The sequence below is a fragment of the Plasmodium relictum genome (genome assembly GCF_900005765.1).
Source record: "Plasmodium relictum strain SGS1 genome assembly, chromosome: 11".
Lineage (NCBI taxonomy): Eukaryota > Apicomplexa > Aconoidasida > Haemosporida > Plasmodiidae > Plasmodium > Plasmodium relictum.
In genome coordinates this window covers 983,084-999,710 of record NC_041689.1, presented here as the reverse complement: position 1 = coordinate 999,710, position 16,627 = coordinate 983,084, and the positions used below count along the sequence as shown (strand labels likewise).

The 16,627-nt window shown below is 17.7% G+C and overlaps 3 protein-coding genes and 1 pseudogene across 3 annotated transcripts, besides 1 other annotated feature; 1 reads left to right on the top strand and 3 right to left on the bottom strand.

Annotated features, from left to right (window-relative positions):
* Nucleotides 1-4,303: 4,303 nt before the first annotated feature.
* CS lies at nt 4,304-5,611 on the bottom strand (annotated as a pseudogene).
* Nucleotides 4,304-5,611: a sequence feature (chorismate synthase, putative, pseudogene).
* Nucleotides 5,612-6,506: 895 nt separating this feature from the next.
* On the bottom strand, nt 6,507-10,906 carry NAB2 (nuclear polyadenylated RNA-binding protein NAB2, putative; the record flags this gene model as incomplete). The annotated part of the gene is made up of 12 exons (XM_028677529.1): nt 6,507-7,106; nt 7,208-7,263; nt 7,337-7,409; nt 7,486-7,560; nt 7,665-7,723; nt 7,863-8,600; nt 8,706-8,764; nt 8,931-9,006; nt 9,152-9,545; nt 10,140-10,183; nt 10,359-10,512; nt 10,724-10,906. 12 exons carry the CDS (start codon nt 10,904-10,906, stop codon nt 6,507-6,509), a joined length of 2,511 nt encoding a protein of 836 aa, XP_028533909.1.
* Nucleotides 10,907-13,101: 2,195 nt separating this feature from the next.
* Nucleotides 13,102-14,154, top strand: FNR (ferredoxin--NADP reductase, putative; the record flags this gene model as incomplete). The annotated part of the gene is made up of 1 exon (XM_028677528.1): nt 13,102-14,154. The coding sequence occupies one exon, from the start codon at nt 13,102-13,104 to the stop codon at nt 14,152-14,154; it is 1,053 nt and encodes a 350-aa protein (XP_028533908.1).
* A 258-nt stretch (nt 14,155-14,412) lies between these two features.
* PRELSG_1125000 (EGF-like membrane protein, putative) lies at nt 14,413-15,394 on the bottom strand (the record flags this gene model as incomplete). The annotated part of the gene is made up of 4 exons (XM_028677527.1): nt 14,413-14,552; nt 14,635-14,682; nt 14,774-15,034; nt 15,133-15,394. The coding sequence occupies 4 exons, from the start codon at nt 15,392-15,394 to the stop codon at nt 14,413-14,415; spliced, it is 711 nt and encodes a 236-aa protein (XP_028533907.1).
* Between the last annotated feature and the right edge of the window lie 1,233 nt (nt 15,395-16,627).

Below are 16,627 nucleotides of genomic sequence, written 5' to 3'. Positions count from 1 at the left end.
GAAATCAAAAAGAAAAACGAAAGTTGCAATTTTTCTTTTCTTTTCCTTTTTTTTTTTTTATATTTTATGAATAATTTTATCATTTATACATTTTTTTATTAAAATATATATTTTTTTATAACTCTAAAATTATTTCATTTTAAATAAATTCTTCATAGAAATGAACAAGTGATAATTTATTTTTGTATATATCATCATATATTTCACGAGAAATTTGTTTCCTTATAGTGATATAAGTATATTTTCTAATAATATAAAATGGTTTTTCATTCAGTTTTATAATGGAATTAACTTTGTCAAGTAGTATATTTGTATAAATATAGTATAATATGTAATCATCTTCAAAAGATAATTTAAAATTTCTTAAATTACATTTATAATAACTATAAGAAAAATTTTCTATTATTCTATAAATTATTTAAGATACCCCAATTAAATGAAATGGATGAAGAAAAATAATTATTATGTATATCTTAACCCTCATAAAATAAAATAGCAGATAATAATCACTTAATACTTTTACATAATGTTCTTTTTTATCACATAAATATAAGCGTATTTTCTTTTTGGATAATTATTTATGCAATAAAAGAAAATATAACATATTTGAGTTATTTTAGATTTACCTTTTTTTAGTCAAGAATTTTGAATTTTATGATTTTTAAATTTTAATATTCATTCTTTTATAATCAAAATATCTTCTATTTTTCTTTTATATTTCCTTAAATACATTCCTATAGGAAACAATTTTTTTCAGTAATATGTTACTATTTATTAAAGAATTTATTATATTTTTTTTTTTTTACAACTATTTTTATCAATACTATTTTCTTTCCTTACACATTCTCGAGTAAAGTAATACAAATATATTATATTTTTAATAAACATATTCAGTTTTCATTTATATATATATATATATTCATCCTCTCCCTTGTGTCTTGCTATTATTTTATCTATAGCTAAAATATCTAAATATACGTAATTATATTTTTTTTTTTTTTTACATTTTCTAATAATCCAATAGAAAAAAATTTCAAAGTTTATGTAATAGTCTTCACTATTATTAAAATTAGATAAAACAGATAAACTTTTTGGGACAATTTTTAAAGGATTAGTTATTTTTATTGTCTTTAGAATAATTTTCCTTTTTTTTCATATAAGCCTATCCTAAGATGCATTTGATGGAGAAAAATTAATACAATTATATTTCTTTTCATAAATTCTATTTTTTTTTTAAATTTTTTATACATGTATTATTATCGTTGCAATATATAATTTTTTCATTTTAAAATGCTTCTTTTTTTTATAAAGTTATTTGTAATCCTTGTTTATTGGTACATTCTTTATTTGAACAAGTTCTAAAAGTATTTAACTTATTAAAAATTAGCAAAAAATATATTTCTTGATATATAACCATTTATTTTTCCATTTTTTTTTTTTTTTTTTTTTGCATGGTTCATTTTTTATTCGATTTTTTATTTTTAATGTAGTAATTTTTTTTTGGGATTACTTTAAATTTTTTTTCGTAAGAGTTTTAGTAATAAATTTTATGAAGAGTTGCGAATCATTTTTAATTGCTTTTAACCATTCTAGAGTTATTTTTTTTTCTTATTTATTTCATTTTATGCTTGAAGAATTGTTCATATTATTATAGGAATATTTCAATTCAAAATAATTTTCCATATACACACCATGGCTTTTATTAAATAAAGTTAAATCCAAAATATAATTATTTTTATTTAAATAAGCATAATATAATTTGCTAAAAAGAAATAAATTTATTATTTATATTATTATGATCATTTTATATTATTGCATGTATTATTATAGTTTATATTTTCGTTTAACATATTCTTCTGAAATTTATTTTTATTAGCCTCAAAATATGTATTAGGTGAATTTTTTCTATAAATTTTTTTTCTAATTTTATAGAATTAGACAATTTTTTAGAAAAAAAAAAAAAAAAAACTAATATTGTAGTATTTTTATTAAAATGTTCGTAAATTAAATATTTCATGTTTTCCTTTTTTTTAAAATATTTTCTTCGTTATATATAAGTCTCATATAATTTATTCTTCTATTTTTTTTTATTCTTTTCTATTTTAGTTTTTTTGTATTCATATTTTCTATTTTCTGGTGAATGATTTATAGGATAACAAAAATTAGAAGTTTTATTTTTATATCTGTGTAACTATAGTGTTATGTTTTTATGTTCTTTAGAAATTCTATAAAAAGTAATATTTTTTTTTATTCATATAAGTGATGAAATTTTTACTAATAACTAAAATCTTTAAATTATTTCCTCTGAATACTTCAGGCCATTTTTTTTTTCATTTTTAACATTGAAGAATATTGTAATGTTTGATATATCAAAAATTTATTTTTTTAATGATAAAAAAATCATTAAAATTTTTAATGTTATTAGTTTTTTATTGACTAGGCAAAAAAAAAAAAAAAAAAAAAATTAAAAATTCTCACGCAATTATTGTCATGAATGACATCATAATAATTGCTGTATATATTGTTATTCACATTTTCCTTTTATTACACATAAAATTTTTCATTAATATATACTTTTTATTACATTTTAAAATAATATTTACTGTTAAAATAATGTTTAAATATTTTTGGAACGATACTTTTAATATTTTTGTTAAAAAAATTAAAACAATATATAAAATAAAAATAAAAATTATTAAACAGTTCAACAATTTTATGATACCCATCATTATAACCTTGTAATTTTTTTGTATCTTCCTCAAAATTTCACATAATATTATAACTGTTTAATATATTTTTCTCTTTTATTTTATTACATTCTATTATTTTGGCGTATTAAAAAAAAAAAATTTCTTTTTTAATTTTTTTTTCATCATAAAAATATAAAAAAAGCTGCTTAAGACATATATTTTGAAAATTTATTTTCTTATTCTAATTTTTTTAATTAAATGCTATTATTTTTTTTTTACTCATTAATTTTGCTGATTATTATTTCATGCTGTATTTCATTAATTTTTATTTTATTATTATTTAGAGCTTTTTGCTTGTTTATTTTTTTTCACTTTTTTTGTTCATATCTCTTTTGTATTTTATATTTTTTCTTATTGTGTTATTAACATATGATCTAATATTCCACTTTTTCATTCTTAATACAACGTTCTGTTTTTACATTATTTTTTTGTTCATTTTTTCTTTTATCTTATTTCTTTTATGCCTTTTATATTTTTCTTCTTTATTTTTTCTCTGTTTATTTCTTTATTTTTAAACTAATATTTTTTTATTTTACATTTATTTAAATATTTAATATGTTTACATTTAATGTTTCAATATTTATCTTGTATAAACAAATTTCATTAATGAAATATCTTCATGGAAAAATAAATTTACTTACATATTTTTTTTTTACTTTCTATTAGATGTTTTTCCATATAGATAAATTCAAAAAACTTCATTTCTGTTTATTTTTGTAGTATTATATTTATAAAAATGAATAAGATATAATTTGATACTATTTATAAAAAATTTAAACTTTATTTGTATTCTTTTTTTGAATTATATTTTTTTCCTCTTATTTAATAATTTTAATTTTTAAATATATCTTCTATATATATTCTTGAATTTTTTTTTTTTTTTTCCCTTTTATTTCCATTTTTTTCAAGAGAAACCTATAAATCAAATAATCTTAAAATTTCATGCTATAATTCATGAGAATAATTTTTTTATTCAAACAATTGTTTTTACAAATAGCATTAGATTTAATATATAAACATAAAATTACACAAATTAAGTAATATATTTAAATACTAAGTGTTCAATTTTATTATTAGTAGACTTGCAAGGTTTCAGAGAAAAAAAAAAAAATACCTTTTTTTTTTTTCATTTTAATATTTTTCATTGGAGTGCTGCATTGTCATATTTATTCGGTAATATTAAATTATCCTTATTCTCTAATGTGTCTTTATTTGCTTATTGATAAGAAACGTTTGTATTTAACACATTAGAATATCAATATCATAGTATCATTTTTATTTTTAAAGCACTTTAATAAAATTCCCCTCATATTTATTTGAATCATTACAAATTGAAATATTAAAAAATAGAAATAAAAATAAATATATATAATAAAAAATTTAAATATAATAAAGAGATATCTATAAAATATCTATTATATATATTCAAGAATACATAAAAAAAAATGATTTTTTTATTTTGTTTTTACACATTTAATATATTTTATTTATACAAAACTAATCATGGAAAGTGCTTATCTCCATATTTTACCATTTTCATTAAAATTAAATCACCAATAACAATAGGAGATGATTCAATTAATAACGATGATTTTTGGTAAAATAAAATGTTTGTATATTCTTTTTATACCTAAATTAAAAAAGTTACTTCTAAGATTATATGTTCTTTTTTCTATTATAACTGAATATATATAATTGATTACTGATCTAGGTATTGCATTGTTTCCTGCTGTAATACCAGCCAAAATATCACTATAACTATTTGTTTTTGTAATTGAAATATTTCTGTTAGATATATTTTTGCACATATTTGAATATTCTACTTATTTAGTTTCATTCTCATTTAAAGTAATGTTATAATATTATATTCTAATTTTTTTTTCCTCTTCATTTTGATCATTTTATTCATTATTTTTTCCTTCATTTTTACAGTTTTTCTATTTTAATTTTTTATTTAATAAAGTAAAGATGTCATTATGCTCTGAACTAAGCATATATTAATCATCAAAGCCAATCCCAAACTCTAAACTTTTTATATCTAGAATAGATAAAATAGTTTCAGCAAATTCAGCTCCTGTTTTATCAAAAATATATTCTCTTATATCCATTGGAACATTTTTAATTACAAAAATAGCTACTGCTTCCATATCATCTACTTTTATTATTATTTTTAAAATGTAAGAAAAAAATTTGTACTACAGTATATGTGTGTGGACAACTTGTTCGTGAATGTATTCACTCATTAAATTCACATGAGTTACATTTTTTTTTCTATAAAATAATCTTGCTTATCTGAAATATTTTCTTTTTTTTTATATTATCTATTAAAAATATATAAAAGTCATATATATTATTATAATAATCCATAAATATACTTTTTTGTTCATTATATTTGAAACATTCTTACGTATTACTTATCTAGATATAGGATTTTTTCAAATTCTTGAATTATATCATCCGCTAGTTTTTGTATTTCCAACATAATGTGCATATCAAATAATTATACAATTATAAAAATTATTTAATCATTACTCTATACAAGCTCTTGCTACTACTCTTGTTGCTTCTCTTTATGAAAATCCACTATTTGAATTTTTATATTTAACATGGTATTTTATAAATTAAGTATAATTCCCATGATCTATACTGGTTATATTTATGAACGAGTTATAATTTTCTTTCTTTATATACTCATTATAAATTAAAAGTGTTACTGGGTCACCTAATTTTTTATTTTTATCAAAATCTGATATACAATTATAGCTTGTCTTCTTACTTTGTATTACTTGTTAATTTAGATTGATTTGGTCTTCTTCTATTTATCTGTTTTTCAATCAAATTAAAATTTATTTAAATTTTGGTAAAAAAGACATTTGTAGAACAACAAATCTCTCTATAATGACTTTCACAAAAAGAAGTAACTTTTAGTAAGGTGCCACATGCATTTAATATTAAAGATAATATTTTTCCAAAAAAAGAAAAAAAATAATAAAAGAGTTTCATAAAAAAATATTTGTTTACATTCTTTAAAATGATAAAATATGAAACAAATCATAATTTTCCTTTATTTTCCTGATCTCTTTTTTCAATGAAATTTTTTATAATATTGCAAAATAAAATCATATTTATTAAATATGTTTGTGAACAATTGATTTTAATTGAATTTCTCTATAGTTTAAAAGGCATTTAAACTTAAATATTGAGGAATATTAAATATTGCTTGGAAAAGAAAATGGGTGAAGCAAAAATAAGAATTTAAGAAATGTTAGAATATGTGAAATTTTTCTTTAAAGATATACTAATTATTGTATTAAATAAGAATATAAGCATATAAAGAAAAAATTTTTATGCACATCTTAATAAAATGAAAAAGAAACTTAATTTTACATATAAGATATATTTTTTAGAGTTTTTTTAAAAAATAAATTCATTTCTACACTAAAAAATTTTTAAAAGAACATTTCAACTTTTACATCGGTTTTGTTTTGTATAAATTAAAATCTTAGAACTTTCAAAAAAAAGTAAATAAAAGAATTATGATAAAATAATAATTATGCAAGTAAATAAAAGAAAATGAATGAATAAAAAAATAAAAAAAAAAAAAGGCATTAAAGCTAAAAAAAAAAATTTCTTTTATATTGAAAAAATAAAATTAAAAAGAAAAAATATATATATGATGTATGTGAAAAAAAGAAAGCATTTTCCATTAAAAATTGAAAAAATAAAAGGAAATAAAAAAAAAAGAAAAATAGTAATTTAAGAACTATCTTCAATAGTATATACTTTATTGCCATTATCATTGTCATTTATTTCATAATTATTATCCGTTTTATTAATAGACTCTTCAAAATTCTCTTTTGTTAATTTTTTCTCTTTCATGTTATCAGGATCTATTACTATCTCGAAGCAATTATAATTAATTGATTCATTTTCATTATTTTTTATATTTGTATTCATTTCATTTCCTTCATTATCACAAGAGTAATTTTTTTGGTTACTATTATTCTGAAATATGTAGTTTTCCTCTACCTCCTTATCTAAATCATCTTCTGCTTCATATTCCTTCTCCTCTTTTTGTTCTCCTGTGTATTCATTTACATTTTCTTTATTTTTTGTTTGCTCATTTATTTGCTCTTTTAATTCATCTTTTTCTGTTTCTAAGAGATTTTGAATATACTCATTTTCATTATATTCATTTTTACTTTTATCTTTTCTCATTTCTGGTGGTGTTTTTGGCATACTTATTGAAATTTGAGCCACTTTATCTTCAAAATTCGTGTTATTACTACTTTTATCATAATTATTAATTAATTTTTTATTTAAAAAATATCCATTTGTTCCAACTTCTGGTAAAGCCTATATGTGGTCAAAGAAAAAATTATGAAAGATATTTTTATGTGCATAATAAAAAATACAAGTACTAATTAATTTTTATATATATATATATTCTTTTTTACCGTTGAATTGACATGATTATGAGAATAATTACAATAATAGTTACAGCAATATAATCCTAAAAAAAAAAAAAAGATAAAATGTATTTCGTAAAAATAAAATTCTATAATAATTTTTTTTTTTCATTTTACCAAATTTGCAAGGAACATCTGGATGAATATAAATACATTCTGGTCCAAAAGCACAATATGGCCAATTTCGACACTGTATAAAAAAAAAAATGTGTATATAAACAAAAATAAAAGATGAATGATTAGATTTATATAAAGTAATATTTTACATTTTCGCTGGGGTGAATATAACGGCATTTTTCTCCATATTGACAATTTGGTAAAAAAAGGCATTTTTTTTGTATCTATAAAAGAAAAAAATATAAGTTATAAAAACAAAAAAATATATATATATATTAATCAAATATTCGTAAAATATGAAATAGAACATCTCTTATAAATATTTAACCTTTATAATAACATTGGGATTAGTAGTTGCATTTTCTGTGTTGGATATCTGAGTTCTTGCTATAAGAAAAAAAAAATTAATAAAAAATAAATATATATATAACTAAAAGAATAAATAATTCAATAAATTAATAAATATACAATAAGTTACTATTATTTTTATTTTTATATTTTTAAATATATATATATTTTAAATTACTTTCATTGACTTTAGAAATGCTCTGTGACTTTTCCTCTTCTAATTGTACGGTACTCTGTTGTATTTTAGACAATTCTGGATTTGCTTCCATATTAGTATTATTATTTTGATCATTATTAAATGTTATATTTTTATGAGATGGAAAGTTTTTATTTGATAAATTAGTCGATTGAAGCTGTTGTGCTTTTACGTTTTTCTCTGAGTTTATCGGTGCTTGAATAAACATTTGCTGCTTATTTGCTTTAGGAATATAATATTGATATTGATTTTGCTTATTGCCAATAAAATCATTTTTATTATTTGTATTCATATAATAATTTGGTTGATTCCTAATATTTGAAGCAGTATGTTTTGAATAATTTTGTAAGTTTACTTTATCATTACTAGGAATATTAGGAACATTAACATTCATTATATTATGTTTCTGATATAAATAACTATTATTATTAAATCTATTTGTACTCATATAATTGGACTGAGGAACAGTTTTATTAATATTCATATTCATTTTTAAATTTAAATTTTTTTGTTGAATATTATTTGAGTATCTAGCATTAAAAAAATTATTATTCATATTATTGGAAAGATAATTATTATCTAAAGCATTTTGCTGCTGTATCATATAATTGTTTTGGTAATAGTTTCCAACAGAACTTAACTCTTTGTCATAATTTTGTGCATTCATGTTGTCATATGTATAATTCATATTATAGCTTGAAATATCTGGATTATTTACATCTAAAAATAAAAATATATATTAAATAACATACTTGTATAAATAAAAAAAAAAAGAAAATTTAAAAACATTTTATGTGCGAATATAAAAAAAAAAAAAATGTTTACTAGGAGCTGGTGGTTGCATATATGAAACTGAATTGTCTCCAACAAATCGAGGATTTGGCCTTTGAAATAATAAAATAAATAAATAATTAGATAAGTAAATGTATAAATAAAAATAAAAATGCACTTAAATAAGAAAATTAATTAAAATATGAATAATTAAAAAATTAATATGAAAAAAAAAAAAAAAAAAATTATTCTATTTCTTTTTTCATAGAAAAAAATTACTTTAAAATTGCTTTATTTTTTTTTTCGTTGGTATTATATTCATCAGTACTATCATTTTTTTTTTTTAACTCTATTTCTGCATTAAAAAAAAAAAAAAATTATTATTGTCAATGATATTTTTAAAAAAATATTTGTAAAATAATTTAATTAAAATATAAAGTGAAATTTAGTGTTATATATATATAATAGTAATATTTAATTATACAATTTTTATTAATTACCACTTCTATTTAATAAATTATCTAAAAACATTTCATTTTTCTTTTCTTTTTTATCTTCCTCTTTTTCCACATAAATAACGCGACTAGGTGAAAAAGAACGACTTGTACTTCTATCACTCTTTTTATATTTATCTTTTAATTTCATTTTATCTCCATCTTTGCTTTTATCTGTTTTTTTCGTTTTCATTTTATTTTTATCATAATGAAATTTTCTCATATGAGAACTAGATGAACTTGATTTAGAACTTATTCCTCTTTTCTGTCTTTTTTTACTCCTCCTTGAGAAATAGGCATCTTCATTGGAATATTTACTACTTCTACTTAGGAAACTTCTAGACCTTTTTCTAACACTAGAAAAATCCTTTTTATTAGTATCATTTTCCTTTAAATATCCCTTTAAAAAGTAAAAATTTTTTATTAGAAAAAAGAAAATAAAAAATAATGTGTCATTGTGAATGTAAAAAGGTTTAAAAAAAAATTACAATTAAAATCTGCACATTTTTTTATTAAATATAAATTTTTACATTTATAATTATACATCTTTATTTTTTTCTTTATTATTTTGCTATTTTTTTTATTATTATTATTTTATTATTATTATTTTTTTTTTTAAATATTATTTTATCGTTTTTTTTTTAAATATTATTTTATCGTTTTTTTTTTTAATTATTTTTATTTTATTTTTTTTCCTTTTTTTATTTTTCTTGTTTTCAAATTTTCATTTAATTTATTAATTCTTATCTTTTCTTTTTCTTTTTCTTTTTCTTTTTTCTTTTTCTTTTTCTTTTTCCTTTTCTTTTTCTTTTTTCTTTTTTCTTTTTCCTTTTTTCTTTTTTTTTTTCTGTTTTCTCTTTTTTCTTTTTTTTTATCTTTTTTTTTATTTTATCTTTTATCTTTTTTTTTTTATTTATTATTTCTTAAATATATATATTTATGTGCATCATGAATTATAAAATATATAATTATATATTTTTCAATAAGCACAAACTTTTGTTTTCTTGTTATGCATAATAGATTGCCTTGTCCTTGAGTCTGAAAAAAGGAATAAGTAAAAAAAGCACAATTTCAATATGTGTAAATATTATTAAAACTTTATTATAAAAAAAGAAAAAACATATATATAATAAATGAAAAAAAAATCATATATTTGCATAAAAAATTTGAAGTCGTATAAAAAATATGTATGCACTATATGATGTGTCTATACCTCTACTTTTGTTAGATTTTGATAATTCATCATACTGCTTATCTTTAGTATAACCTGATTTATGCGTTTTTTCATTTTTTGTGCTAATCTCAGTTTTTTTTTGCTTTTTTATGTCGTTCATTAATTTCATTAACCAGTTAACAAAAACAGTGGTCTGAATTTAATAATAAAAAATTGTATTGAAAAATATTAAGTATTCAAAAAGGTAAAAATATATGTAATTCATTTATTAAAGAAGAAAAGAAATAACATTTTAATAACTTCATATTAATATAAATATATTATATATAATTTTTATCATTATTCTCCATTTATAATATTATTTTATTCTTTTTTTTTTTTTTTTTTTTTATCATCATATTTACATGATCTCCTAAAAAGTCCTTTAGTTCATTGCACATAAATTCACTACTGCTTTTGGCATTTCCGGCCATGTGCCAAACATATTCAGTCAGTATATCAACTTCATATTCTCCTAATAGTTCTCTTAATTTTTGTGTTATAATATTTTGGTATTTTTTTTGTTCTTCTTTGTTTTTTGAAAACATTTTTTTCTTTATAAATATAATTTTAAATTATTTATACCTTATTAAAGATCTTGCAAATTTATTTTAACTAATATATTTTAAAAAAAAAAAAATATATCAAGATATTTTTTTTAAATTAAACTATTAGTTATATTTGCTTTCATTTAATTCTTTATTTTTTTTTTTTTTATGAGTTCATAAAAACATTATTTTCATTTTAACTATTTTTTTTTTTTTTTCAATATAATGTTCTTTTATCAAGTTATATCTATATAAATTTTTTTGGTGTGATTTCTTTCTTTTTTTTTAAAAAAATTAATTTATGTGAGATATTTTTACAATCAAATTATATTTTATTTTTTTCTTATAAAACATAGATTAATGAAATTTAATTTTATTTTATTTTTTTTATTAAACACTTTAATTTTATAGTCAATATATTTTTTTTTTTTTTTTTAATTTTTTTTTTATATGATTATAGTTTTTTATTTTTACAATAAATATTTTTTGCTAATATTGTTAATTTCACTTTTTTTAAAAAATAATTTTGATGTGATTTTTTTTTTTTTTTTAAACATTTGGCATTAATACTCAGTTATATAATAAATATGGTGATTAATTAACATATTTATAAACACATTATTTCATATAAAATAATACATTTTTTTTTTAACTATGCCGTTTAATATCTCTTTTTTAGTTATTCTAATTCTCTTTATTATCATATTTTTTATTTGTTCAAAATTATTTAATTTGTTTTACCTAATATATTTTTAAAAATAAATATTTATTTCATAATCATTTATAAAAATATAATTAATATATATATAATTTCTAATATTACTTTTTTTATTATTTATTTATTTTTTTTTTTTACATTTCGTAGAGGTATTTTTAATTTAAAAAAGAAAAAGAAAAAGAAAAAAAAAGGTACAAATATTTCTATTTATGAGAAGATTTCATAGTTGTATATATTTTTTTTTTATTATAGCAAAAATTATGTTATTTGCTGTTTAAAAATAAAAATTATATTTTCTTATGTAAAGTTGTAAAATTAAAAAAAAATATCTGAAATTTCTTTTTTATAAAATATAAATATTTCAAAATATATATTTTTTTTTCTTATTTAATATATATAACAATAAATAATATTTATATGATCATATTATTATTTTATTATTATTTATTATAAAAAAAAAAAAAAAATTATAGAAGCTTTAAAAATTTAATAGAATACGTAAAATAGTCTATATGGCTAATTTTTTTGAATTAAATATTATTAATAAATAACTATATTTTGAATAATCATAGGAAAAATAAAAAGGGAAATCAATATATTTACTGTATAGAATTTAAACAAAAAATTGTGAAAACAATTATACACATGTATATATATATATATGTATTCTATTTTTATGCATATTAAAATTATTAAGAACATCATATAAAGAGATATCTATTCAATTTAACAGATTCAAATAGAAAAATTATAAGTTGGGGTTTCAAAAAATAAATGAAACAGCATTAAATTCAAATAAAATTTGAAAAAAAAATTCACAGTGATATTTTATTGATAAGTTATGTAAAAGGAATAAATTATATAAACTAATACAAAAATGAAATAGAAAAAAGAATAATAAACTAATAATATTTTTACTCTAAAAATATTGATAAGTTAATAAAATAGTAAGGATAAGAAATTAAAAGATATATAATCATTAATAGAAAAAGTGGTGTTTTATAAAAATTTTAACATATCATTTATGTTTCTTTCATTCTAACGAAAATAAAAAATGAAATATTTAAGAATAACATTCCTCCAATTCTCAATACACAAAATAAAAAATTTTATATAAATTTATTTTTTAATTTTTTTTGAATATAATTATGTAATACAAAAAATTAGATGTAAATAAAATTATTTTCATAATTTAGGTGTATTATTATTACTATTGTTTTTTAAATAAATAAATAAATGAATTTATTTAATTATTAAAAATTGAGAAAAATGTAAAAATTAATAAAAAAACTATCTTATATCTTATTTTTTTCTCCTATTTTCCATTGATATGTTCTGATAATTTTTTTATAATAATAAAATTTTTATAAAAATATTGACCATTAAGATATATATATATATATGTACGTATGCTTTTATATATATAGAAAAATATTAAGTACTTTTTGAAAATTATAAAACAATAAAATTTATTTAAATGAAAATTAAATTTGTAATAATATTATTATTTCTAATACATGGAATAATTTCAGATAACAAGCATGCTCATAAATATAAAATAAAAAATAAAATAGCAAACAACAGGATATTATTTTTAGAAAGAGCATTTAAAAAAAAGAAAAATTTTAGATGCTGGAATAATAAAGAATGCAATAATTATATCAATTTATATACTATGAAAAATCCTTTAAAATGTAAAGTAGTCGATAAAATAAAGTTAGTGAGAGAAAATTCTCTAAATGACGTTTATAACATTGAAATATGCCATCATGGAAAATTCAAGTATTTAGAAGGACAGTCATGTGGGATTATACCATATTATTGCAAAATTGATAGTGTGGTAAATGGTAATAAAAATGATGATAAGAAAATAAAAAAACATGCAAGATTATATTCCATATCATCAAGTAATTCTGACAATTTGTCTGTTGCTATAAGGATTCATAAATACGAAGATAATGAAAACGGAGTGATAAAATTAAAATATGGTTATTGTTCTGGTTTTATAAACAATATTAAAAAAAATGATGATATATATTTAACAGGATCTCATGGATATTTTATTTTACCAAATGATGTTGTTGAAAAAAATAAAAATTTAATTTTGATTGCAACAGGGACAGGTATTTCTCCTTATATTTCTTTTTTAAAAAAAATCTTAGGATACGATAAAAATAATATGAAAAAAAAATCAAATTATAATGGTCTAATACATTTATATTACGGTGTTTATAATGAAGATTCCATTTTATATATAAATGAGTTGGAATATTTTAAAAAGATATATGCAAATAATCTACATATTCATTATATTTTTTCCTCTTTAAAAAAAATGGATGGAACATCTTTTTATGTTCAGGATGAAATATTCAACAAAAAAAAAGAATTTTTAGAACTTTTTAATGAAAATAAAAGTGAACTTTATATATGTGGTCATAAATCCATAAGAAAAAAAATTATAGATATTATAAAAGCTGATGGAACTTTTAATGAAGAAAAAAAAAAAAGAATACATGTAGAAGTTTATTAACTTTATATGAATTATAATATATATATATATATATATATATATATATATATATATTATAAATTAAAATGAAACATATTTTAAAATATATTATATATATGTCTAAATACCTATTTTATCAACAATATTAAAATTTTAAAAATTATTTAAATTTATTTTTTGTAGTGAATTAAAATTTTTATCATTCTTTGAATTAAGATAATTATATATATATAATATTTACATATTTTCATAAAACTGAAACTAGAAAACATAAGTGTTTTAATCTTTTTTTTTATTGTTAAGTCTTCCAAAATAATTAAACATTGAATTTGAAAAAAAATCAAAACATACATTACAACAGCATAAGAATAAGACAAGCACACTTATTACATATATCAGCCACCACATGGCGTAGGAAGCTACAATTAAAAAAAAAGAAAAAAAAAAAAAAATATATATATATATATAAGAGTAAAATAAAATAAAAAATTCCATTTTAACTTGGCGTATGATAAATAACATATTTTGATAATCCTCTTTTTATTTGCTCTATAAAAATTAAATAAAAAAAAAGTTTATTTCAAGAAGTAATAATATGTATTTATAAGTTCAATAATTTATAATAATATATCTGTTTAACCATCACATGGTGGAGGAACTTCCACCTTTTGATTTCCCCAATTTAACAATGTTGAATTTTGTATATTTTTTTGTGTCCATCCATTGTTACATTCACAGATAATTCTATTAAGTTTAGAAATAAAAATGCATTTACCATTTAAACATGGATTAGTGTCAGGGAGTGTACAAGGATTATTTTCAATTTCGCAATTTTTTCCTTTAAAAAAATCTCCACATTCACATTTATAATATGGTTCTGTTTCAATTGGATTACATGTTCCTTATGACAAGAAATTATATATATATTTATTGTTTTATATATCGTTGTTAATATTATTAATAAAAAAAAAAAAAAAGAATAAAAAGAATATATATCACCTGCTTTACATAAAGCAACAGAACATGATTCTTTAATACCTTTTATATTACAATCGTTTTCACAAACATTCCATTTTTCTTTACAATGTATCCCCTTTTCATCATTATCACATAAACATATCCTTTTATCATCATTTAATATAAAACATTCATTTTTGCAGTTATGTTGTCCATCACAATTTTGACAGTAAATAATATGAAATTTATTTTGAAAATAAAAAAACAGGAATAATTTTATAATCAAATAACAAAGTCCAATCATAATGTGCAAATTAAAATAAAAAAATTATATAAAGATATTACGAAAGTTGATTAAATGAAATATTTTTTTAATAAAAAGGACAAAGCTTAAAAATAGTATTTCCTAATGTATATTTATCTCAATAATAAAAAAAATATTCGGACTTTAAAATTAAAACTAACAGATTTAATTATTTTTTCATTTATGAATAGATACATTATTCAATTTTATTATTATTTTTTAATTTTAACCTGAATTACAAAAAAAAACTTTTTTATGTTTCATACATTTAAATAATGGAAATTGAAAAAAAAAAGAAAAATAATTTCGATAATTAATAATATGTAATTAATTTATACAATAATAAAAAAATATTAATACTGATATTTAAAATAATTAAAATGTTATATTTTTTTTCAAGTAAAAGTTATTTTAAGGAAAGAGAAAATACGATAAATCAGAAGAACGGTTCTATTTAAAATATTTTTTTTTGTGTAATTAATATCTCGTCTAGAAAATAAAAAAATTTCAACTATATATGTATTGTAATTTTAGTTTATCTTATATTTAAATAATATGAAGTATTTTTAGGGGGGTAATTAAATTGTAAAATTATTATTTTATTTTAATATATCACTTTTTTATTAAAAAAAATAGTAAAAATTTTTTAATACATATATTTAAATTTAAAAAATAGAAAAAGATATCTTATATTTATAGTTATAGTTAAAAAATGTACATATATATATATTTTTCATTAAAATAATGTTAAGATTTTATATGTTTTAAATAATATTTTTTTTTTTTTCATTCATTATACTTCATGGTTTTTATTTTTTATACATATATATTATTTTCCTTTAATGCTATTCTAGCTAAAATATAGATAGCAAAATTGTTTTAAATATGCTATTTACCATAAACGTAAAAAAAGTTTTACATTGTAAAAAAATAAAAATAAAAAATATTAAGATGGTAAATGATTACCATTATAATATTTATACATGAATTTATGATTCCACTTACAAACTCCAAAAAAAAGTGATTGTGAAGAAATTATTTAAAAAAAATAAAAGTAAAAATAAATTTATTTAAAAAAAAAATATCTTAATGTTTCATATAACCACATAAAAATATAAAAAAAAAAGTAGCATTTATATTTACACACAAAAGAAAAATTGAAAACATACAAATTCATATTTTTTGTTAATTTAATAATGAAAAGATGATGAAAAAAAAAGTTTTTTTTTATCA